This window comes from Hylaeus volcanicus, chromosome 8 (assembly GCF_026283585.1).
Source record: "Hylaeus volcanicus isolate JK05 chromosome 8, UHH_iyHylVolc1.0_haploid, whole genome shotgun sequence".
NCBI classification, from domain to species: Eukaryota; Metazoa; Arthropoda; class Insecta; order Hymenoptera; family Colletidae; genus Hylaeus; species Hylaeus volcanicus.
Window position 1 is genome coordinate 11,646,935 of NC_071983.1, and position 27,447 is coordinate 11,674,381.

The following is a 27,447-nucleotide window of genomic DNA, read 5'->3' on the forward strand; positions in this document are numbered from 1 at the left end:
ATACGTTTATCTAATATTTGGTTCCTTGAAGTGCTCGAATACTTGGATAGTCGAGTACAGGAAAACTGGCTAGACTCGTGAATTCGCTTGACTCGCGGAAGTTGTCGGGCACTCTAAACGAGCATTTTTTATGGATCGCGTTTGCGCGGGGGCACGTGCTCCCTTGACAAATAAATCTGAGGGCAACAGGAATTTAGTGGCAAAGGAAGAGGAAGAAGGAAAGGGTCGGCGGAACGAGAGAGATGTTCGTGGTGCTGGATAATTGGCGGAGAAGCAATGCGGAGAGCATTTCGCTGTGGCGGTACCTTTGTTCCAGTGGTTCTCATATTCGCATCTTATGTTTCACTGACCCTGAAACTAGTATTAGGCCATTTCGCAAATCAAAATAAATTTTATTCAAAGACAACATGTACGGTTGCTCAAGAAATACACTTTGCAGCCGTAGTGTGGTCATCTCCTTGTACGATGCATTTCAGTCGATGAAATGATTTACCGATCTCCTTTGTAGAAAGCAGTTAGTTAATTCGATTAGTTCAACTTTGTGTTTATGTCTCCGATTAAAATAAAATGTTCTCTTCTACGTATTTTAATCATTAAATGTTAATACTTTAGGTATTTAGGTGAAGAGCTTGTGTAGGTAAGCTTGTGTAGAAGGTCCAAGTTGTCGTTATCAAATTAAATTATAGACACATTCATCTCGCATTGATCCTAGTGATATTCACGGGATGATAATTATTACATTATACATGTACTCTGAGATGCAAAGCACCACTGGTGCGTAGCGGGTGCACCGTGCAGATCGAGGAGCAAAGACATCTTAGATCCAAGGGAGCGAGCAGCGACTCCGGGTAATTAGTTCCACTAATCAGTGACCCAGGGGAAGGGAGGGATGGGAGTTTAAGTAGACAGAACGACTCGGTCAGTGTTTCCGCCATCTTGAACGATATCTCCCCTTGCGAGGGGCACAACCGAGCACGAAATACCAAGCAGATTCATCCTTGTCTTCCCAGTGATCTTTATCGAAGAGGATCGTAAGGATCGCGAAACACTCGAGCCAGTCACGTATCCATCCCCGGCAAGACGCTCGTTAACAGCAATTAAGGGGATGTATACTCCTCGATTCGCAGTAAACAGCTACGTTTGTACTCCGATAGAAATTGCGACAATTTCGTGAGTGTATGATGGATCTCTGTTTGAGAAATGTTTTAGTAAATATATTAATCATTTGTTTGTTCATAAATTTGAAGATGTTTCGAATATTTTGGAACCTACAGGAAATGATAAAAATGGACAATTACAGATATATCTGAATTATTATGAAGAAACTGTAGATAGTGAAAATAAAATGTATCGCAATATAGTCGTACGCATTTATCACCTCGGGATAATAAACACGAGGCCGTATCAATAAATAAATTAAAAATTAAAACAGGTCTATACAATAATCAATTTCCTAACAAATTTGTTAAACAGTAATAATTATCATAAAACAAAAATGAAAGATTTTCTTCTGGAAAGGATCATATAAAAATTACATATTACTATTATTACATTTTTAATCATGATTTATTCTATCTCCGTGACAATTTATACTTTCTGCCATTTTGGATACTGTAAATATAAACAAATATTCGAATATTCGCGAAGAGAAATTATATTATATATTATTGTATATCTTACTATTGTATCATAAAACATTGATAAATACGAAGGTTATAGCAAAATTCACAGTTCACCTCTTTCTGCAAGCTTACAAAATACTGCTCACTCAATCGACTATACGTTAAATATACCTATATGCATAATTGCGTATCCCGTAAGCAATGTTTTATGGATTTAAAGTGAGAAAAGTCCCCAAAAATAGCTAAGAATTGATGTTTCATACTACAATAGAATGCCGCCTTAAATCTTGTTTTTTTTTGTATTTCAGGCGAGCACTGCGAGCGACAAGACCACTGCGCCTCGTCGCCATGTAGAAACGGGGCCGAGTGTCGGTCGCTGGAGGACAGCTACAAGTGCACGTGCGCACCAGGTTTTACGGGGCCGAATTGCGCGGACGACATCAACGAATGCGACAGGGACCCGTGCAAATACGGCTCCTGCACGAACATTCACGGATCTTACAAGTAAGTCGAACGACATCGTTAACTGGGGCCTCGCCCAGCATTTTACACATCTCCTTTAAATGTAAATTGCGCTCCCGAAGTCGGTTTTTGAAAGCTTTCGATAAAACACGCCGCGACTCAATTTCCGGCGGCGAAGATCTCGCTAAATACGTCTCCTCCAGTGTTTCTCAACTCTATTATGTCACGGCACGTAGATAGTGGAATTACAAACATATTTCCTTAAATGAACTCGTTTTGCAAATGAAACATTAATTAATATTTATGCGAGCTTTCTCTGCATAAGATGTAAACAGAGACTTTTATCTGTAAAGTTTGTGTTCGAATTTTGGTATTTCATACATTTGATTTCAAGTTACGAATATTCGAAATTGACGATACTCAATCTTTTGCCATGTCGATAGAGACAACATAATTCTGAAGAGAAAAGTATTCAGTAGCAATATTAAGATATATATATATTTAAAATATATATTTTTAAAAATGGTATCAATAAAATAACAAACTTATATCTAACCTTGATACTTATTCTTATTCTTTTCCTGAATATTTAAGGTTCATCTTACATTAACCATGAATCGTACATTTTATGTTTATTTCGGAAAAGAACTTAAAGTAATGTCGAAACGTAGAATCATTAGTAAACAATATATTCGAAAATAGAATTTCTCTTAAATAAATTGACTTTACTCTGTCTCACTTTTGTACATTCAATTGCATAATAATTTTATAGTAGTTTGAATCATACTAAAGCTTAAAAAAAAAATCCATTCTACAATTCGTATAAATACTCCAAAATTCTTAAAAGTATTCAGAAAGCTTGCTATTTAAATCTTACACGTACCATTAATTGATAATACTTATTCACAGAAGTAGATGATAGCAAATGACACAAGAATACTCTCTATAGTACAATCGAAAAAACAAAGCGTTTCCATTCGTTAATTACCTATTGTTTTGCGGTGACACCTGTTGGGAAGCACTGGTTTCTCCCTCTTGCACACTCGCCCAAGTTTCCCTAGTCCTCTGAGAGATGCGTATCGCTACCGCTTTGTAGTTAGCATAAATTTTTATCACCGACAGCTGAGATTGCAATCTTGCCGCGGAGCTTTACTTCGCAAGGTACGGTCGAGCACGGTCGAGATCTTAAACCTCGCGGACACAGTGAATCTTGGAGTTTGCTCGAAATATGGGATATTATGTCGCATAATTACACAGTACACATCTTTGACCTGCATTTTGTTATTAATGCTATACCTCTAAATTTCGTTTTAATTTGAAATTTACTGCCCCGTTCTGGAATACGAACGACTTTCCAATAACTGTGTCGAATATTTAAGAATTGTTCGTGTCGAAGGGGGGAAATTATTATATATGGGGACGATATACTATATATTTTCTGAAATACGAAGCTAATTTGGATTGGAAAGTATCGCATAAAAATTACAATGTACCTGGTGGAGTGGAGCGATGACTCCTCGAAAAGTCTTGTAAAGAAGTGTTATATCTTTTTGGCTGAAATGAATGTTTAAGAGGTGGAAAGTATCGTTGAGGATGAGGATGATGTACGTATTTGGTTACTTAAATATTTTAACAAATGATAGGGAGTAAGACAAGGTTTGAGATATAATCGTGGGATAGGTGTATTAACATTTGAAAATATCACTTGTTTTTTCTATCGACGACAATTTGAATTAAGATAGACGATATTAGGGTGCGGTTAACACTAAAATTACCGAGGTCGTATATGAGTGCATATGCATATACATATGTCATATATATACAGCTATATTTTTCTAATTAGATGACAAAGGGGCAAACTAATTTATCAATAAAAGTAATTCTCTATTACGATACATACAATAAGCTGTCCCCCTAAAATTGCAGTAAAACTACTATTAATAGCTGATTGATTTTAAGAAGTATATAGGTCGCGTACTCGTTCGTGACGTATGAAAGTCGTCATTAACGATTCGTGGGAGGAAAAAGGGAATGGTCAGGCACGTCGCGTCGCATCGACCTCTCGAAATATCGTCGCGGACCAGCGAGCGTGGTGATGAGGGCCCAGAGAACCGCGGTAGCGTCATTCGTCTTTGCCGCAATTACCGATTGAGCACGGACGCTGGAACGCGGAGCGCATAACGACGTCGAACAACGAGGATTCATCGAGTCGATCCCACGGCCCATTACGGATTTGCTCGTAATTCGACGTTGCGTTGCTTCAAAAAATCATTTCTGTCTCGCCCCGCGGCTACAACGCGCCGCGCGCGCTGTCCCATTTCAGACGTCTTTGTAACTTTCAGTCTTGATACACGTTTCGAAAATCATCCCGGAGCGGCGAGTCACGAAAAGTGAAAACGAGAAAGGGAATCATGTCCCAAGGTGATACAGACCGTTCCCAATCTGATTAATGTAGAAGTGTACATATTTTTGAATTTGAAGTGGCTAGATCTTTCGCAGAGGATTTCTATGAATTGTACTTTGTTACGAATATCGATCTCGAATTCGTTTTTTAGAAAAGATATTTGTTATGAACGAACTTAAGTAACTGCAACAGTGCAAATTAACACAATATATTATGATCGTCGCTGACGATTATACATATATTGACCTGCTATACTTGTAGACTTGGAATGAACTCGATTTATAATGAACTCTAAATGATAACTGCTCCAAATGGTCTTCCTTTTATATGCTTCTGTTGTTGTTTCTGAATTTTCCTGTAACACATTTTCCGAGGTGTCTCATAGCTGGTTCTGCTATCTTGATTAGTCTCTTCGTTATCATTATCGATGTTACGTCTTTGAACCTATTAATCATTTTTTTCTATTTTAAATTTGAAAGTTAACGTAGACTACAATGTACGCTAGGTCTGAAAGGGTCAAATGCTCCGTTTTCGAAATAAGTACATACATCTCCAATGGTTTTGACAAGGACAGATGCTCCGAACTAAACTGTCTCGCGAGAGAAATTCGACGGTACCGCATCTAATCTTCCAACGACGCGATGCTCGAGAGGAGGAAAGATAGAAAAATGAAGATGTCGGGCAATCTCCTTCGAGGGGACGATTTCGTCCAGCCGACAAAGCTTTCTCGCGGCTCCTGACGATGGAAACAAAACGACAGAGCAGTTCGTGTACGCGCACACTTACATCCAGCGGAGTCCAGCCGATATAATTCAATATAATGTAGGACCCAGCGACATTATCTGCTCTCGTGCAGTCAGCTCGACTTGGGCCCCGATTAATCTCGACTCGATCTCAACAAAGCGCGGATTTATGTTCCGCGCCGCGCCGCGTCGCTTCGTCCTCAAGTCCCCCGCCGAAACCAGTTTTTGGCGAGTTCGTTTCTTTTCCGCGATGCCCCTCCGTCGTTTTTCCCTTTCCCTTTTCCCTTTTCCCTTTTCCCTTCTTTTTTTCTTTTTTTCTCTCCACAAAAGAGATCCCCATCGTCATCCACGAGATCTCCCTCTCTTTTTCATGCCCTTCGTCCTGCTGCACCCCTCCTGCTACCACCACGTGGCCTTAGGTCGACCCTTCGCGGCTCGATGAACGTAGCGAGTTTCGAAGCTTCCTTTATTATCGATTCCAACGGAGACGCTTTGTAAAAATCGATACTGGACTCGTACATTGAATTTAACAGAAAATTGGGCGTTAGAGTTTCTATTTGGCGTTGTATTTTATTACGTGGTCGATGAATAGCGCACGATAACGGATGTAGCGATGGCACACTGCATACATGGCTCCAGCATCGCTATTTTATTGGGTTGACCGGAATGTTCGTGCCTATTTTTAAGAGAAATTCGAAGGGATATTTGAATTTTGATGTATATTTATTGAATTATATATGTACCATTTTGTCCTACAAAACTTTTCCACCTTTTAAGGAATGTATACATGTTATTTGTTTTCAGCCACTCCGACATATTCCGACCTGTGCCGCCTACTAAAAATCGACATGGACTTTCCAGACAGCCCAATATTTAAAAAATATAAATAAGGATTACTCAACATACAGATCTTCTATTCGGTTAATTGTTTTTCAAAAAGAAAATAATTAATTCATGAATGTAGCTATGTTTTTCTCGCATTGGCTTCCCTTCTTCAGAGGCAATATTGTTTCGATTCCGTATCCCATAATTGGAGAAGCGCTAAGAGTCGCTGCGATATTTCCACCGAAGGTTACAGAACAAAAAGAAGAAAAAAGAAACGAGCGTTACTGGCGGCCAGGGGCTTAATTGAACGGTATCTGGTTAACGCGGACGAGGTAAACTCGTAGTCGGTCAGGAATAATCGCGCTTTAGTCGGCTAATAAATATCGCTGAGGGGTTGATCGAGCCACTACCCAATAATTCCATTTAACGCCGTTAATCCGCTCTGCTCGCGGACCCTGTAACCTTTTCGATGGCTGCACAGTTAACGCGTGTATGGATCGACGTACATACATACACACGGATCCCACTAGGGTCCTCTGCCATTAAGGAGAGCGTATCTAGAAGCGCAGCTTTCCTCACCTGTCTCGATACCTGACCGCGTGACCATGGTGAACCAAAATGGTTCCCTTCGTCTCCTCCCTGCGACTCTTCGCCGCGCTCCTCTATCTCTGTTACGCCGCCTGAGAAGTAATAATGTTCAATTGGGTCTAATAAAGACTTTGACGTGGCATACCTGGCCGCCAGGTGGTGCCGGTACCGAGCCACTATGTTATTAAATAGTTACGTCGAATCGGTGGCTGCGAGCACCGTGGCGCGCCTCTGTGCCGAGGACAGCTTCGACGTGGCCTCCTGATCGCTGGATAATTAATCGAATCCTTCCTACGAAATATTCCCTATCGAGAGTGCAGCCGATAATGGCTGGTAGGATCGGCGCGATTAAGTGTAATTATATTATACTATGTAGCTGGTATCGGTGGCTGCTGAAAGGAATGCCTTTGAAGGGCACGCTCTGTTGAATAATTTTCACCATTTTAGCACAGGAGCATGATCAGTCTGGTGATTCGATTAAATTGAATAATCTATTATCACAACTGGCTGGAATTAGATATATATTCATTTTATTGTAATTAAATTTTTGTTTATATTTGATACATTAGTAAGATACAGAATAAAAAATAGTAGATACGTATGACAACATTTTGGAACCTCTCTTGAAAATATTCCGTGACAAATACCTAATCTACGTAACTACTTACAAGTGTTAAATAATTATATACTTCACAGATTCGATAGGCTGCAATCTAATAAAAATAATCGTTGAATCTTCTTCGAAAAAATATCTTTGGCCACAAAGACTAATTTAAATATCTCCCGTGACATGTAATTTTGGCCCCCTCTAGTCTCATAAATTTCATTTCGGTTTTCTAATACCTAAGAAGCCTCTTCTTTCGCGACTAGCAATCACAGTCCACGCGCGCGAAAAGAAAAAGTGCACGTGGTCGTCGGTAGTTGTGCGCGCGTGTACGAGACAGGATGTGATTTATGAAACGATCTCCCTGAAGTAGAATTTAATTGAGCGGAGGAGGCGAGACAAAAGGAGGACTCGACCGTTCCTCGCCCTTCAGGATGGATCCGCAGCGGTTTCTTGATAAACCGTGGCCTCCGCAGCAATTTTGGACCTCGCAGCGATTGACCCCGCTGGGTCAAATTCTTCGTGGCTTCTAGCTGAGACTCGCACCTGATATTCACCCTGCGGAATTTCAGAATGTGTCCACACCTGTTCACCTCGCCTTGTTCTCGTCAGCGATACGGCTTCGGTCGCGAGCCGAAGATGCCTTACCTTCGAATCTCTGTCTGGTATTTCTGCATCGATCGTCTTCTGGTTTATCCCGAAATTCTTCAAACTTGTATTCCCGTGCAATTTCGTATAAATTTTGTCGCGGGTGGGTCGTGGGATCTTGGAAGTTGAGGATGAAGTTGGGCAGGGTAGGAATGGGTAGGGTAGAAATTGGTATTTGAACTCAGACGAAGTTTCATTTTTATTCCTTTGTATTGTATCCTCAAACATTTAAATATTCATATTTAAATTTGAAGCATTTGTCCTAATTTATTGAATTTATTGAATTATTTGAATTTTATTTTACTATCAAATGTGCATTCGAATATAGTAGTATTATATATACATGTTTCGAGATTGCACCTATGTAATTGAATAGATATATATTAAAATTCAGACGTGTTTTTGAATTTTTCTTAAAAATTGACACGAACTTTTTGGACAACCTAATATATTCCACAGAGACTAATTTAAACCGAAGTACACTAATCAAAACCGAAGAACCATCCAATATTAGGAAAAAGTAGCTCTCTTTTCGTTTCCTGATTCATCGGAATCATATACTCCAAGTCGCCCCTTCAACTTCAATATCGAGCTTTGAAAGAAAGTTTACTCTTAAGTATCTTCTTACCAATGAACTCATGGTCAGACAACACCACGAGAAATAGACCGATTACACCCTACATGAAATTTTCTGCTTTTAAAATGACCTGGTGAACGTATCCGCAACATGTCATCGCAGGTCAACGTTGTCCATAAAAGAAGAAGCCACGTTCAAGGATGAGTCGAAACTCTGATTGCACAGTTTGACAGCAACGAGGCGACTCAATTGAATTACACGGTGGTCGAGTTCCCGCTCGCGTTTTTCCATCCCGGGGAGCAGAAAATTGAAGGCGGCGCGGCGCGGCAGCGATCGGGCGCGTATGTTAATGCTATCAAGATCCGTTGCGCCAGGCGTCGTTAACCTTGAAACCCGGAGCAGAAGAAAGTAATCTAACGAAGAACATCGGTGTTTCTCACAACCTTGTTCCACGGTTGTCACAATATTATATTCATACCCGGCCAAGGTGTGCTCGGAAATACGTCACGTAGTCCTGGAACCGAGACAGGGTTACTTACTTCGAAGCCTACGGAATACTAGAACCTCTCAACCTCGTATCTATAAACGCCTTGCAACACCGCGTTATATAAACCGACTTTATGACTGTAATAACATGAATGAAAAAAGTAACTATGAAATCATCGAAAATATTCATGTAACATCATATACCGAACCCACAAATGAATACAATGAAAAAGCAACGAAATTTTATTCCATTAAATAAAGGGAAAGTAGTCTTGCACCACGACTTCGTTACACGGATACGATGCTCATCGAAAAAGAGATTGAATGGAATATGGAACAAATGAAGAAAAACACCATGGTACAATATACAGCTTTTATCAAATTTAGCAAATATCAGATTGTTTCGTTTTTTTAATAATAAGCTTGACAGTTTTTCTAATAAAGGGATACGAGTGCTACCAGAGTCGTGGGAAAAAATGATAGAAAACAAAGGAACGATATAATTTAATAAAGAAATCATTTTCATTGGCAAAAATCTATTCAAATGTGGCCAACAACAAATCGTACGAAGACTTATGCGATGACCTGATATTATATTCATGGCCAGTGTGGTCAAAGTGTGCTCGGAAATGCGTCACGTAGACCGACCTGGAGACAGGGTTACTTCGTAGATCGTAGAGCTCGCCTTCGGAACCGTTTCCACACAACGAGGGAAGCCTAGACGAGGTCAACCGGGTCGGCGAGGCTGGTCGTGAAGCTTGGTCCGTTTCTTCCGCGGATCGAGGGAAGAAAAAGAAAAAGATAGAGGACGCTGATGGGGGAGGGAGCGAAGATCTCGTGCAATTCGAAGAACTCGTTTTCTACGGTCACCGAGTGACCGATAACTACGTGCCACGAATGTTTAGCGCAGGATTTTCGAATTTCGCTGGACGATGCGCGCGGCCTACGATCCCCAGGACCATTAAGGATCCTTCGTTTGCGCGTCGAGCATACAGAGAGGCTCGAGCCGAGGCTGGTTTCTCGCGTCGGATGCTGATACGCATCGGGATCTCGAACCTTTGAATTATCGTTGGATATTCGGTGAATGAACACCGTTTACGTGGACGGAATACTGGGTCCTCGCGAGGAACGTCGGTGGTCGCTGTGGGGAATTAGGGATGCCTGAGGTGACGCTGGTGAAGCGTACAGTCGAGATTACTCGTTGAATTTTTCTGTGTCGAGATGTGGTTGTTTTTGTTCGGTTTCTTTTTCAGTGGGTGTGCAGGCCTGGGAGTACTTGTTTCATGTTTCTGTATCGCATATCCGTATAGTTGAGTGTTTTTGTTATTTTTTGTGTTTAATTAAACGAGTATGTAGAACTACTACTAATTGAATTTTTTTCACAAACTGATAGAATCATTTTCCGAACAAATTTATTATCTTCTTGGAGATCATTTTTGTATTCCCAAGTCGAATGCAGTGTATGCTAATTAATAATCACGAACGAGGATAATTCGATGAAAGAATTTCTTAAGGACATCTTCAAAATGAAATCAATTGTTGACTCCATTTTCTGGACCTTGTAAAAAAAGTGCGCTGGCAACACTGAAATTACCTAAGACATCAAGAATCCTTTTCTTCTCGTGTCATGACCATTTGCGAAAGTACTCGTTCGCGATACAGTATCTGTTCTTTTTTATGCCGCGACATGGAAAACCGTTACTTAACCTCGCTCTTTTTTTCGCATATAGCGACTCTATCATTTACGTGCAATTATCTATAGTTCTTATACAGTGTGTAATGTATGTAGATCACCCTCGACACTCTCATTAAATTCACATCGGCTACTGGTAAGAGACGCTATTATCATACCTGATTTCTGCTGATGGACATTCGCGGTGTACAATTTTGGAACATTGTATCTCAGAACTAGAAGGAATTCAAATTTAGAATATTTTGGAAGGATTGATTCATCGTTGATCAGAATTTCGTATCATCTAAATTTGAAACTGATAGAATCGTAGCCAGAAAAATACAATTTAAGGGGAAGAGGACAGATTTCCTTTGGATGGTAAACATTACTCAAATATACTCTTTATAGCTTTTCTAGTGCACGTAATGATACTAATTGGTTATTTTTGATTATTTTCTTGTCATTCTTGAACATGTGCTGAATTATATTCATAAGAAATAAAATTTATAGCTGTAACACAAGATCTATTAGCTTCGAGGAACTATTTCAATTAGTTTCTAACTTGATTACAAGTATAATACCAAGGAAATCATAAAAGCAAACATCGTAATAATTTAAATGCAACTTGCACCTGCTTCTAAATTCGTGAATATAAGTTCTATTTGCCTCGAGAAATTATCCTCACTTGTGAAATATTAGTGTAATACCAAGGAAACCATAAAAGAAAGTGGTATAATAATTTAAGTGCACTATTTTGAATAATATTAACAAGGACACAGATTGGCAAAATCTGATGTCAACGCAAAAGAAATTTCGCTGCTCGGATTCGATGGGATACGAAAGGTTTGCTTTATTACGACCTACCCAAACCAGGTGAAACAGTCACGGAGGATCGTTATCGAAATCAACTGATCAATTTACGCGACGAATTGGAGCGAGAGAGACGCTTATTGGACAAGCAAACCGTCGCGTCGCGTCGCGTCGCATCGTCATCTTGAAATTGGGCTGGAAACTTCTTTCTCACGGGGCGTATTCGCCAGACTTGGTCCCGTTTGATTACTATCTGTTCCGGTTGCTTCGTTATCGCCAGGTCGATTTACACTTCGTCGAAATTAATGGCGTCTGAAAATGTGTTGATCTCTTCATCGACTCGAAGTCGCCGCCGACTTTTACCGTAACGAAGTCTGCTTCCTGAAACATGAAGGAAAGTTGTTGCCAACGGCGAAAAATATTTCAGAGTCATGGCATGCTTTAATTTCCTTGTTCCTCGCAGAACCAATTTACTTTAAAGTCACAAGAAATGCGAGCATGAAACGGTGATGTGGAACTCCACGTATTGGGTAAATATTTGTTAGGATTTCTTCTCTTGATTATTTGTTTCTATTCGCTGAAGGTAATTGGAAAGTCTGTAAAGAGGAAAAGAAACCAAATACAAATCGATAGATATGTATCTGAACTCATAACGAAAGAATACGTATGATCTATGAATGCTACGAAACAACTTCATTGATTGAAAAAGCATACGAGAATCTCATATTTTCTTTAGTTAGTGAAACTAGATACTACTGTAGAGATTTGTGTCATTTAAATAGTTCACGGTGCTTTGCACATATTTCTGTGATATCGAATCTATCTCTGGGTTTAAGTTGTACTTTCGCCTCTGTAACTATACTTTGCTGCACTCGTACATCATGTTGTCAGTTGTAATCTTCTTATCACAGTAGTCCCAGTGAGCTGAACCTGTTTTCTTTAAGGGATGACACTTGTTCGATCTGTAATCTTAAAATTCGAGGGATTGGCTGTTTGATAAATATATTCTGTTTGAAAATGAGGTTGGTATTGCTATTGCTATTACTATTGCTTCGAAATTGGCGTTTAACACTAAATCTACCACAACAGGTCAAAGAACCGTTCTCTACCTTTTGAATATATTTCTTATATGCAATGCATGAATTACATACAGTCGTTTCATGGATCATTCAATTTAGTACCACGTGAAGTATGTTTATATCTAACGAAAAGAAGCGTCTTTGAGATTAGTCATTTATTCAATTACGGTAGAAATAGGTGGAATAGGTAGAAATAGGTACGTTGGTATGGAACACATTTAGCGTTAACGGAATTACTCTGCTCGAGTAATTTTCATTTCTCCCCTTTTTCGCAAAAGTTGAATATCCTTTGAATTTTGGGTGATACCCTGTCTCAAGATTCGCTTCTTGCATACAGTATATTATACTACTTGATACGATTTGGTAACACCCTTGTGGAAATAAAGCGGCAGAAGCCTCGACGTCCTAAGCATCCTTCGTACACGTCACGCTTAGGCTCATGCCACGGACCAGTACCTCGCGTGGCCAGTGACAGTCGTTGCGTAGAAACTTTTAACGAGAATTCCTAGGCGTCAGCGTGTCAGATTAATCTTCGAGACGCGCTGTTAGAATCAAGGGACTGTGTCCGATAGGAGGATCACAGAGTGCCTTGGCTGTAGTAAATCTGTGACATCTAGCAGCTCGCAATTCCGCGGCAAAATCTGGCTGTGATTAAGATCCAGAACGGTTATCGCGCGATATAGTTTGATTAACTGGTCGAGGAGGTAGTCGCGAGGCCCGGAGTACGTCGCGAGGATAATGTCCGAATGGATTATGGGTGCTGCTCGCCATACACGCGACACGTGCACGTCAGGATGTCTTACATTTGTGCGTTCGAACCCTTCCTTCGGGGATGCACGCGACTGTCAGGAGGAATAGGTAGTATTTTTGATAGGTAGTAGTTTTGCTTGTTTGTATTTTTAATGAATGTTGATGTCATGTTTTACAAACGATACGAAGTAAATTTTTCCACGTTTCCACGTCCATGTTTTTGACCACGATGAGGGAATGATCATGTTTAAAATAGGTGGAAAATTATTTAATCCATTTATAACTGAGAAAATTATAACTACAAATGACGGTATATGTATTGTATGATACGCATATAGTATTGCTAATGAAATTGGAAATGGTATAAAGAGGTACATAGAATTATTTAATGAACTTTTGAGTACACCTATACATGTAGGATCACAAATGAAATTGGAGTGGTATTAGAATTATATTCGTTTCTTTTAATGATAGTAATATGAATGTAAAATATTTTGGTTATGAAGCAACTTCATTGCACATAATACCTCCTATCCCATTTTTCATAATCTATATTGAAGCATTGAATAAAATTCCTTTTAACATTCCGTGAGTATGTTCAACTTTGCTTCTTAGTGTACGTTGCATTATATAAAACAGTCGTACCTTTAAGGTTTCGTTCAAAAGGAAGATCAAATCGGGACGAACTGGATAATCCAGACGCAAAGATTAATTAGGCGAGGATAGTCGAGTGGTAGATCATTACGGAGATTGGTGAATTATTTATCGTGTGCCGTTTATATTCAGCCTGTCACTAATTGTAAGATACGCAAGCGAGATCGTGGAAATCGTTATATTCATCAAGCAGGTTCTGTACAGGGTGGTTCATATAAATCTTTACGAGTTAGTTTTTCGAAAACTATTAGGGATAACGACAGAATTCTATTTTAGTTTCGTAGGGTTCCCAGAGCCTCTCATGGTACATATGAAACCTCACAACTGTTTTGGGTGTACCCAAATACAGGGATCAACGTTCTTAGTCGTTCGAGGATAGGACATTTAACATTACATTAGGTATTAGAAAAAATGCTGTTGCTTTTTACAGCACAGATACATGAACAGATACAGCACATGAGAACTTTTTGAAACCATTATTTTATTTAAGGGGGCAAGTCACCTTGGATGCGTGAAAATCATACAGCTATATTCAACAATTTTTTGTTCGAAAACAATTGATTTAATCGAAGATCGGCTAGTTATCGTCTGTTACACATGTACTGAATAATATCAAAATAATTTTTATTTAGATTTTTAAAATAAAATAGCAATTCTGTAGTCATTGAAGGATGATGTCAAACATGCTATTCAACATCTTTTATTTTCTGCGAATAGTTCTTTCCTAATAAAAAATCACAGAAACTTTCTCCAGTACCTAATATCTTATTTCTATTTTTTTAATGGAACAATGGATAAATCTTTGTATTTCTATGTACTTGGTCTAGAAACAAATAACAGTTATTTAGATCGTTTCACTGTAACATTTTCTGTTGAAAATTGATGTTGCTTGCCACGTAGGAAAATAATTAAAAATAAACAAGTTATAGTTTCCACGACACGAAAGAATGCAAAAAGGATCTCCGATGGTCGTACCTCGGAGATTTGTCGAATATCGACAAAAATTCGAGCAACCACGCGAAAAGTGATAAATGAATGCCGCTAAACGAAACGAAACTAAATGGACAGCACTTTCAGCATTTAATAAACCAAAATTCAACGACAGAATATGTCCTAACTGACGACATTCAACGCGCCCTTCGAAAGTTATTTATCGTTCCGTCTGTGAAAACTTGCGTGGTAAATACGAAATGGCCGACTTCTCAGTTTGTTTTTTTTTCTGCCATCTTGTGTACCGCACGGCTAGTTCGCTTCGTCATACTTCAAATAAACACAATTTACGCGTATCGACGAGGTAAATTGAACGTGTGAGAGACAGTGATGATTAATGGTGCGAAACCGCGTCGATCGCGATCAAGCTGTCAAGGTTAAATTCCGTTACACTACTCCCAAGATTGAACGATGTAAATGAGCCTCTCGTTTCTTTGCTCCACATTTCCACGAGCTAACAGAAGGGAAGATCGTAAATTTCGAGTGATCCGCCACGGTGTTACGAATCGAATTGACTGGAACCTCGTGCAACAGCTTTCGACACTGTCGTTAAAAGGAATAATTGATGGCTTAATCCCATCGTTGCCCAATGACTGTTTAATTATCGTTACGTCACATTGGTCGCACGTCTGCTATTTATAATCCCTCAAAATGTTGTAGGCGTAGGATGATTATCGCTCAATCGTTTCAACCAGGCAACAAGGTCTACCAGGTTTTTCAGTCGGGCGTGGATCAATGATCTACCTAGCGATGCATTACCTTCTAGCGCGAGCTTTTGTGCACATTGGACGCATTCTTTAGAATCATGATGCTGGAAAATTTAGATTTTCCTTTCGTACAACACCAAAAAATGTACATATGAGAAAAATATGCTTCTGATGATGTAGGAGTAATATAACTACTGTGCTGCGATTGAGACGTGTAATTTACATGACGTTTATTGTCATGATTTACATTCCCTGGATTTGGTATTAAGCTTAGCTGTTTTTTAAGTCAACTTTTAGTAGGAACTCATAGGAATATTAATCGTATAATGAACCAGCTGCTTGCTGAAGAGTGTAACCTTCGTCATAGTATTTGTTGCTTCTACAAGTATGCAAGAGAGAATATCGACATATTATTTAGATATTTTCAAGTAATGTATGGAACACTAGTATTTCTAGAAAAATTGTGAAACACAAAAATAGCAGAGAATGCAAGAAATTTTTATTATCTAGAAAAGCGTTATCAGCGGAAAAATATTTTCTGTTTTTGGATAAGTTAATAGGTCGGTACCGTTAATGTGCACATGCTGGTGTGGTGATTTGCGAATAATATTCACGTTAAATGTACGAACGCTACTGATCGTTCAACGCATTCCGTGTTTCCACTATGATCGCCCGAAGGTGTGACATTAATATGCAGTTGCACGCGGAACAGAGCTAGTGAAAGGGAACCTCGTCAAATCGGTGCCTTTGTAATAATTATTTTTCTCACTTCCACGTTTTTGTTTGTTTCTCTTTCATTACTTAACGCACGCTGCTTGCAACGATTCCATTGTTCGAACACGTGTAATATTTCCTATTTTTCCCACCTTATCTATCTATTTCCTTTTAAAAATCACATGGAAATACGGAACAATCTTTTTATTTATTCGAGTAAATAGGTAGAAATTATTTATTGGTAAAAAATCGCACTCCGTTGTTAGGAACCTCTTCATGATTTTTTTTTTACCAATGATACCTTTATTACTGGTCCGACTTGAAATGTATCGTGGTACATTTTGTATATTCAAATATGGTAGGAATAAACAGAATTAAGTATAAAATGTCAACGATATCATATTTAATTGTGTTTATTCTTACATTAATCCTAAGGATTAGTGTTTCTACAAATTATTTTTTATTTTTACCCCTGACATCTGACAAACGTGTTGGCTCAATTTAAACCGCGTACATACGTAATTGAAACGTCCAAATTTTTTCCTCGTTCACGTGAGAACGAAATTTTGCGAAGAGCAGTGTGTCTCCAACGGGGAAGTTGATCGTCGGGAGTCATCTGACATAACGATTATCGAGTCCAACCAATTCAGGCAATTACGACGGTGGGAAAGCGCCCTGTGCTGGTGTTCCATTAGCCACGTTAATCCGGCGTTATACTTCTTACTTTACGCGCAGTGCATCCGTTTACGTCATGACTGCGGACAGACAACACCCGACGCGGAATTAATTGTTGCTCGAGTGCGCGATTAAAGCAGCGAATTAGGAATTTTGCCAGGGTCGAAAAACTGCAATGAGAGATCTATCGACTTACTGGACATTCTAAAATTATCGTAGCTATTTGATGATTATTATTAATCGAATTAAAATTCTTCGAGATACTCGTCGTTAATTTTAGTCTATTTAATTAATGGAAAGCTAGTTTCGACATTTTATCAAAATTTATTCTATTTGGGATGATTGAACTGTATCAATGCTATCCGAACTCAGTTTTCAAGATTGAAAATAATTTGAAAACATTTACAGTAACAGAAACATTTGTAGGTTTCGTTTTCCAGATGTGGAGAGTTCTGCATAAATAAAATAAAACAAAATTGGATTATTTATCTTTATTAATTTATTATCGTTACGTATTACGCAAGGAGTACGAAACGAATAATGTATCATACAACATAATTAAAGAAACCATTCATTAATTATATAAACTATGCTGTTACTAAAACAACCATAATATTGTCTTAGGTACATTTGTTACGTAAAGTTCCGTAGAGCGATCTTGAGCTTTGTTTCACGGTATGTAAACGCGTAACGGAGTCTCTGATTTGTAATCAATGAGATGATCTAGATCGTCCTTTAGAACAATGTTGCGTAGCAGTCCCGTGCGAAAGGCGATGATAATGCGCGGGAACCGGAATACACTCGCGACATCCTGTTACAGTTATCGTAGCGCATCACTTTTCCTGTAGTTTTCAAAGTGGTTTAGTCTCAAAGCTCAGACTAGAATATCCCCTCGTACATCTAATCATACTTGGATATTACGTGCCTGGGTCTCATAGACACATACAAAATGTATCCATGTACTCTATAATTGGTCAAATGTCTCCTCAAAAGTTCCTTTCTTTGTCATCTCCTACAGCTGTTTTATCGTCTCAAAGGTCAGAATAGAAGATTGCTCGCACCCACCCGTTCAGTCATAATCTACATAATTACTGTTCTTACATAACCAGGCATTTTTCTTTGAATTAATAACGCAAAGAGTGATCGAGTCATTGAGAAAAATATTAGTTAATATCTCTCAACGAGATTATCTTATTTTGGAGATAAACGTTTCTAATCAAAACACTGGAGTTTCCCATCACCACTTCATCGAATATCGCTCGATCCTCGTACGAATTGTTCTGCGTAAAAGTAAGAAACAAAGTCCTGAAAAACGAGAAGGTTACTTGAATTATCGTTACGTTTTATACGAGATCGGGTAATTGGCGGCCTGGAGATACCCTCGGTTTTTATTTTTCATCGACGTGGAAGGGAACCTCGTCGATTCGCGGTCTAATGTAAAATTCCAACGTAATACCCGAGCGTACGCGTCATGAAGCTGTAATCGAGCAATGCGTATCAATAGCTGAGGATGGAAGGTTATTATTAACCAGGAGTATACTTAATATTCCGGGCGAGAATGTTTTCATCGCGGAACATGATAGCCTCGTAAAGTCGATCGGGAACGAGCGTCTTCGTGGCCTGTCCTTTCCATCGCCAGTCGAGCATCGATTTCCAGAGATTTCAATCTTTTCGTTCCAATTTTACGTCAATTAAATCGACGGACCCGTGGTACCCCGTAACGGCAGCATCAATTTTTCCCTAATAACAGAACTGTGCCCCACGGAATGAGACATTCGATTTTCGGAGCTGGACGATTAAGGGGTTATATTTGGGATGGTTAAGAATGGTCGCTTGTTTGAGAATTTTTGTCGCTTACGGCTTTGATTTTATCGGATGATTGGTATAGGCACTTTAAAATGTACACCTTTAGCGAGAATTCTTGGTAATTGCGTTGCGAATACTCTTAGGGTAACGGAGGTACAGCGGTTTGATTTGGTTAGGGTTTTGAAAGAGAATGTTTGTATCAACAGAAATGTCTAGACAATTTTTATTTGAAACAGACAAATGAAGTATTCCTTTAAAGTAAATGAATAAAACTATTGCTGGACATAAGGTTTTGTTGATACTTGTTACAATATTTTTATACATCAAAAGTGGACAATTTTTAGACCAAAAATCGAATTTTCAAGTTGATACGATTGACGTATCTTAAAAAATTGGAATCTCTAAATGCAGCTATGATGAGAATTAGTTATTGTCGCCTACTTCGTAGAAATTTTGTACAAAAAAATTAGCGAAAAAAATTAGCGAAAAGAATTGTCTAAATTGACAATGACATCCGCTTTGGCAAGCGCTGTTTTTTAAAATCCTAACTGACACGAGCTCCTATATATTAATACTTTTCAAACACATGTTACAACATTTAGAAGGCATGCTAAAACATGCTTTAATTTATGTTTCTGTTCTTCGTCTATGTATATAAAGATATAAATTTACATAAACATCTACAGTTTAGTAATAAAATTAACGGAAATTCGTTTTTATTCACTCTTAACGACGAAACCAGGGTCATAAACCACATAACTACAGTTTTTACATAACCACACGTTTTTCTTTGAATTAATATTCATCTGTGTTCTGATGCGATATCTTCCCAAAAGGAACATTACAGTCTCCGAACGAGTGGTTCGATTTTCGAGAGCTGCGCTTTCGATTAATCCTCGCTGTTCTTTCGAGTCTCCTTCGAGGTCGTAAAGACGGCAGCACATTAGGACTCGACGAAAAAGCGACTTTTTCTCGTGCCAATCCTTTTCTGTCGTTTTCGAAGGACCCCTTGAAAAATGGACGGCGATTGTTCTTCTGCTCTTCTCCGTCGTTCGTCGTCCCCTGTTCCTGCTCCCATGTTCCTGTTCCCCTTCGTGGAAGGCGATCGTTCTTCCACGGTGGCTTTTATTCCGCTCGGTTCACAGTGCAACGCTCCACGAAATAGCTGGACGTCGAAACGAATGGCGAAATTATGCTACGGCCAATGGTACGTCAGCTTCGGGCTTGTGCAAATTTTATTTGAAATTGAAAACAAGAAACGGCTGCTTGAAATGACATTCCGGTCTTTAAAGTATTTGGAGGGAGGAGAGTATTCGATCAGAATTGGACATAACTCGTGTTTCTAGAACTATTTATTATTAATAATTGTAGTGGTTTCGATCTGGTTGGCGAGAAACGTTTTCTGTGACTTGGTAAAGTTATACATTTGAGAGTAAATACGCAATGCAAGGAAAGTTTTGTAAGATGCATTAGTCCCGCCGACGTTGAACATACAGAATTCTTTTATCTTTGTGTAGGTTCAGAGTTGAATATTGAAATTTGTAGCCTATATTTTGCTTTCATGTGATCGTAACACGAAACTAACAATTGCCCAGACGTAATTACTTGAATATTCTATATAGCCAAGCATTTCTTGATCTACACGTGTCGAACTCGACTATATTTGTCAGCTCTTTAAAATTCAAAATTCCACTCATACATAATGAAAGAACCGCGAAACGAGATCGAGTATTTTTCGAAATGGTATTTGAAACGATGTTATTTGGAAAGCGAGTGTCTCTGGCCCGGTTCTCTTCGAGCATGTTGCAAAAACTGCCCGGGACTAGATCAGCGCCATGGGGACCGAGAGGATCGGGCCCCGATCCTTTTGCTCGTCGCTTCTTTCGTCTCTGGGACGAATAAAAGGGGCAGAACTGGCGCGTCGCGTTCAATGATAACGAGCTCCGGGATCCCGATCGATGATCGTGACAAACTGCGATCGATTCGTCATCTCCGATCCCGTCCCATTAGTTTCGTGCCTGGCGCGCCTTTTTCCATTTGTCGCGCGTGCCGGCGGCTCCTTTCTTATCGCTGGTTTTGCAAGGATGCTTGCGCGTTGCTCCAAAATGACTTCATTTTTCGATATTATTATACTTCGTACGCGTCGTTCCCTATAAAAGAAACGGAATCGTGGTAATATGCGAGCTCGAGGTGGGCAAGAATCGTTAATCACCTTAATCATCCGTCTTAAATATCTCCTGGAGATACAAGAGTAGTTGATTTGTAGAAGTACAGTTTCCCGTGCTTCTGTTGGCGAGTACATCTGGACGAATTATTGCGATTTTATTTTGAACCTTTTTCATGGTAATGATTGATACCATGAAACACATTAACACATTGCGTTGGAGACTTCGGGAATTCTCTACATGAAGGTCGGAGTTAATTAATGAATTTCCAATTCAAATTGCTTTGTGACCTTTGTTTTTTCAAATTTTAATTTTTTTATCAATAAGTGATAGTGGCTTTCGATGGTGTAGTACTCTTAGTAAAATTATCACTATGTGATCATCTAGGTGTTTTTTTTCGATCTACTTAATTAAAACGATCACTATCACCATCTATATATTTTTGGATTTATACATTATGATATGCTGTGATTGTCTCCATTCTTTCTGATTGTTATTACATTGTATTTGATATTAAGGGCAGATTGCCCGTAAATAAAGTATAATAATAATAATAATTATTATTATTATTATTATTATATATTTAAATTCCCGAGGATGGAGTTCAATGATTCGTCCAATAACGTAATTTCTAATACATTAATTTTATTCGGTATTAATATGAATACTATTCCTATGTTAGCCCCATAGAATATTCACCAATAAAAAATCGCTGAAACCGTTTTTACATTTGAGAATTTTTATGGGTGCTCGGAACACCGACGGCGTTAGCGAGACTCTAGAACATTGAGGTCTTAATTGCCAGAAGAATTTTAATGCTCAACTCCTGTCTAATTAATTAGCCAACCGAAAAGTAGTTGCTGCGAAAGAAAAAGCGTGATGTGGCATCAAATTAGTTTCAAATATTACGAAATATCTGAGTTGACGCTTCCTGAGTTGAACGATGCAATTTGTAGCCTATATTTTGCGGTCATTTGATCATAACACGAAACGTTGTTCAACAAAAATAATTCTTATGCTTAACGATAGCTACACTAATGCAAATTACGAAATTTCCTTGTTCCTTTATTATAATTTATTTAATTCAGGTCACGCCTTTTACGTAAATCAAAATTTCGTAATAAAATTGAGCAGATTCGTTTTGCAATCAATTTTCTTTCATGTGATACATAAATATTTTACAAAAGTTCATCTCCTTTTTAAATAAAACCGTCTAACTGCTATTTTATTTTCCAATCTGCATACGGTATCCAAATGCTGCATTATTCATCAGCTTGTTAAAAATCTCTAAATGCCACCTTACGTTCAGACTCGTTGATACATTTCGAGTTTAATGTACTTTTACGTAATGCATAAACATTCGACAACATCACCAGTACCAGTTCTCAAAACAAAATTCCGAAAGTTACTTGTTTTTCCAGCGCATCGTCCGTGTCGTAACCCCTCAAACTGTTCCCGTGTTTACGCCCACGACATGCAACATTTTTACATTTACGTTTCCGTAACTCGACGTTGCGAAACGCCCGATAAAATCAGCGTGAAAAATATACGGTCGTGTTTTCTGCCGGTGTATTTGGCAGTAAATTTCCGAATTTGTCGAAACCACGCGGAACAAAAAAATACGGAACGTTCGGGAAGGAACTCCTGGTCGAGGTTGTTTTCGTTTTGGATTCTTTTTTTCTCGAGAGTGAACCCACGGAGAAGCGTGTGTTCGTTCGAAAGTCGAGGTCCCCGACTGGTTCTCGGATCACTTCTGACATATTTTCTTCTCTTCGACTGCCGCGAGCTGAGTCTTCCTCCTGTTGTGGGGCCGCCGTCGTGGCATCCAATATGAATCATATAACGGAGACACATAAACATCAACATGCCTAACCCTTCGGGGTGCTCGTCTGGCCGGGAATCGAATGGCTTTGGGACCGCGTGTTTTATACCCAGTGTGTGTCTTTTCCATACCTGGAGAGTCGATGAACGACCTCCTAGCCGAGACAATGCTCGTATTCAGTTATGGAAACACCCACCGAGATATTACTGGATCGTTGCGTATGAAATGACTGATTTTGGGGAGAGACTTGAAGCATCTATTATTTTGAAATTCGAGTGGAGCGAAACAACAGGAGTTGGAAACTTTTTAGGGATACATTGAGACGTTGAGGTTCGTAAGGAGTCGTGTAGATTGGAAATGAGTCGCTTGAATTTTAATTTTTTTTAATTAGGATAATAACTACTAATTGCCAAAGCATATACAAGAAGAAAGTTTGATATGGATAAAACAGCTGAATCTTGTATATAGTGTCCCTTAACTGGCGGTACTAGCGAGCAGGGGGTGATTCTACGTGAAAAATGGAATCGATAATGTAGAATAAAATGTTTTTATATGACGCTTTATTTTTCATTTCGCTTCTCCGATACTTAAATTGAAAAAGATTAACGATAAGATATTAAACAAATTTTATTAGGTCTACCGGAAAGTTTTGTCCGTTCCGGTTACAAGTTTCAACGAGTATGCGCACATTCGTTAAAAATGATATAGAAATTGCAATCATGCTGGCAAGATATCATAAATAATGATTAAAATTATACTGTTCAATCAAATTTATTTAAGGTATGAGAAATTCATTATTTTGTTTTACTCTAAAAACGGACAGAACTTTCCGGTAGACCTAATACTTTCGTCAATCATTTTCATAACAAATTTCATAAAAAAATTTGTCCACTTACGCAGAACAACATGACCTCACATAACCCCTAAAGAGTTAAACGATAAACCTAAAGATACTTTGTATAATTGGAACAATAATTTAACCCCGGTAGCGTTCGCGCATAACAGGTTCGCGAGATCGAAAACATTCGACATTATATATGCAACAATTTTATTATCCGATAAAATCATTCTTGTTTCGATCGGAGCGATACGGTTTTACGACTGGGCTCGCGAAATCGGGTTTTCGCTGAGCAGCTTCCAATTTAAATATTCCCGAGGAAGCATGTTTGCGCCTCTGGAACGAGGCAGAATTTATTCGTGACGCGCGCATTGTTCGCTCCCGTGGACGCTGTTTTCCATAAAGTAAGTGGAGCGAATTTCGCGTTCTCGCTGGACCATTCAGACCGCGGTATAATCTACGTGCGATCGGAGACTCTCGAAAATCGAATGTATCGAGAATCATTCGTGGCCCTCGATGCGGAATAATGGATTTGGACGAGGGAGAGAATTTGTAACGTGGGTCGGGTCAGGGCGCTCGAGGGTCGTCGCTCGGTCGTCCAAGTGTCTCGATGGGTAGGGGCAATCCGGATCGCATCCCCTTCGGAACTTCGGAAACCCCGGTCGTGTCGGGGCTCCGGGGCTGGCAGAATGCCCGCGAGCTGCCCACTGCTCGACACAATGCGTGTAAACAAGCGAAAATTAAATTTTAAAATTGGCCACCTCCAGTCTGTTGTCCGATCCTCCTAAGCGGCACGGTCAACACCGTTTTAATCGCGATCTTCTTGCCTCCGGCACGCTTACGCCTCTGGCCTGCTTGCTCGACCGACGCATAAATATTCATACGAACGGATTAGTGAGATTTTTCGGGCTTCGCGCAAATTTACACGCGCTCGAGTGGCTCCCACGAGCACGGTAGTAATATGAAAGAAACGCGCTGCTTATCTTCCTACAAATGTTTCTAAACAACGAATCTACAATCAGTTCCGTAGATATTCGTATCCTCTGTGTCTATTAAAGAAATTGTTTGGTGAATTATAGCCACAATTATTAAGAAAAAGGTCTGAAGATTAAGATGCATCATGGCACAAAACAATAACTTTGATTCCAATGAATTATTTTAACAAATATGTGGTTGAAGATTTACTCTACCACTGGTCACATGCATATTTACATATTTCAAGTAAAGTTCGTATTGTTTAACGTGGTAAACATAAAAACATAAGTGCTATTTATAATGTACATAATACTGTAATATTTAAAGCAGTGTATATGTCGTAGGGAAATGATAAAAATAGAGATTTGATCAAACCCCTAAGATAAATGATCTATCTTAACCCCTAAGGTAGATAGTCAAGGGATTTGATCAAATCATATTATTTCATCTGTTCACTAAAACAGTTAAGGGATTTGATCAAATCACTTACTTTCTTTAGGGAAATGACCTCACAGAGTTGTTATTTTAACATCTCCCGTGAATTGATCATCTACCTTAGAGATTTGATCGAATCTCTATTTTCATCATTTCCCTGCGACATATACATAGACATGTATCTTCTGTTTTTATTTACTTTATGAACACGCTGCATGTGAAAACTCAATTGGATAAACTGTAGCTATAATCGCAGCAAATTTTTCAAAAAATCTCCACTTTCGCGGCGAAAGTTCCACGAACCGAAAGTTCCACGAACTGAAAGTTCAACGTGGGTCGTATTTGCTCTACGAGGCAAGGAATGCGATTTTCTCTAAAAGTAATAGCTACGTAACAATGGTTCCTTTGAACGATACTTTTCCAGTATCGTTCTGTCCGCGCACGGAAACGTGAACAATTTAGCGTGTCGCGACAAAAATGTCGAGAAACGTATAACAAGCGTGGTCGCGTCGACGTATATGTATACATCCAAGAAATATCGTGTAACTATCGAATTAGCAAAATTCTTGCATACTATCGACCAAGGTGGAGGGATAGGGGCAGAGACCCGAGATGCACGCAATGATTCCGCATCGTTTCTACGACCTAGGGTCCTAGGTGGTAGCTAAAACGAGACGGTTGCATGGTGTCAGCTCTGCGCGAGAGGGAGACGAGGCGATACGTAGTCGAAGACTAACGATGGGTGACGGAACGAGCCGAGGGGACTTTGGTTAACAAGCACGAGCGAGAAAAGGACAGATAAGGTTACACGTGGAGTTGAAAGGGGATGGAGACGGAGTCTTGTCGTGCTGACGGGGGGGATCGGCTGTGACGGCAGCGGAGAGGGTCACTGGTGACGGTGGCGCCGCCTGAGCGGCCCAGGCTAGAAGGTAAGGTTAGTCTGTCGCCAGTCGTTCGAGGACGATACACGTTCTGATCGCGTCTCTGCCGATCTTACCCTTTCGGTCTACCACCGACCGTAGAAAATACGCGCGAAAACAGGTGGCAACGTGACGTGACATTCTACAGTGTTTCGATAGTGATGCGAAAGTAACTGTAGTGAACTGGACGCGTTTCTTCGTGTCGTGTTTTCGGTTTCGTGTGGTTTTCGGTAGTAGTGTGTTCCAAAAACACCGGCAAGCGTGGCGTTACGTGTTTCGATATCCTCCACGGATACTCCGATCGTACCGTTTCACTTTTCGATACAGAGTATTTTGTTACATTCGTGGACGAATAGTCGTGGGAAAGTGTGCGAATAAGGTTCAATTGAAACGATGCCTCCGAGAATTAGCATCTTGACAGAAGCTCGATGGTGAGACTGAGATTTGGCAACGCCTGGTGCCCCTCCGGACGACCGTCATGGGCAGCTCGTCGACGATTCGACGTAACACAGGATAGAGGCAATTTGAGCGAATTTAAGAGAGTTTAGAGCACGCTCGGCGTATTGTCACCCGGAACGGATCAACGTTGAATCGTGCACGGATACTAGTTGGAAAACGTTGAACGATTCTGGGCGTCGAAGTGAAACACGGCGCCTAGCGACGAAAAGCGACGCGAACGAGCGTGAGAAAAGAGCGTACACGTTCCTCTCTGCGGCCGAGGGACGGCTGGGAGATATACACTTACGCCCGACTGTCATGCTCTCTGTGCTACATGAACGCTGTTTGCTTTTCTCCCTTGAACGTTGACGTGCAAGTTTATTTTGTTGCACATCGTTTATTTGACTATCGAACACCTCTTCTTCGACGTTTCGAGACACTTGAGGTGACATCGATACATCCCGTATCGAAGATTTCGAGTGTCGTGTCGTTCGATCACGTACGATCCAATTTTTGAACGCTGACGTATAGTCTGCTCCGTTACACTTTAGTTCGATTATTGAGAGTTACTTCGATAGTGACTTGGAGACATTTCAGCGACAACGCTGTGGATTTAATTTATTTCTTCGTCGACACACAACGTTTCCTGAAAGTGGCTTAATGTGATATCAAGCGTTCGTACCCGTACGCAACATTATTATTACTATAAATAATTTATAAAGCAGCGATTTCACGGAACGTGATAAACGAGTGAACTTTGATGATGGATGTATCGAAGATGTACGCGTCGCAGGAAGGAAAAAGTCATACGTCCGTGTCGGCGTTGAACCGGTGATAAATCTCGATACGGGCTGAAAGAGCCAGTGTCCGTGCCCGGCCGCCATTTTTCGTCGTACGCTTTTCCCCCCGGAGGAACTGTGCTCCGTTCTCTACGATCGGATTATATTTATTGCTCAACGACTTATTTAGTTTGTGATACGTAAACCAGTGCAATTTGGCAGCGTGTGAACTTGTGAATTTATTTTCATGTACCGTGTG

General features: G+C 39.7%; 1 protein-coding gene across 1 annotated transcript in view; it reads left to right on the top strand.

The window, feature by feature from the left end:
* Positions 1–27,447, top strand: part of LOC128881094 (neurogenic locus Notch protein) — a 367,639-nt gene that overhangs the window by 129,749 nt on the left and 210,443 nt on the right. Inside the window, exon 4 of the mRNA XM_054131804.1 lies at positions 1,931–2,126. Within this exon, the coding sequence (XP_053987779.1) occupies positions 1,931–2,126 (196 nt within the window). The remainder of the gene's footprint in view (positions 1–1,930; positions 2,127–27,447) is intronic.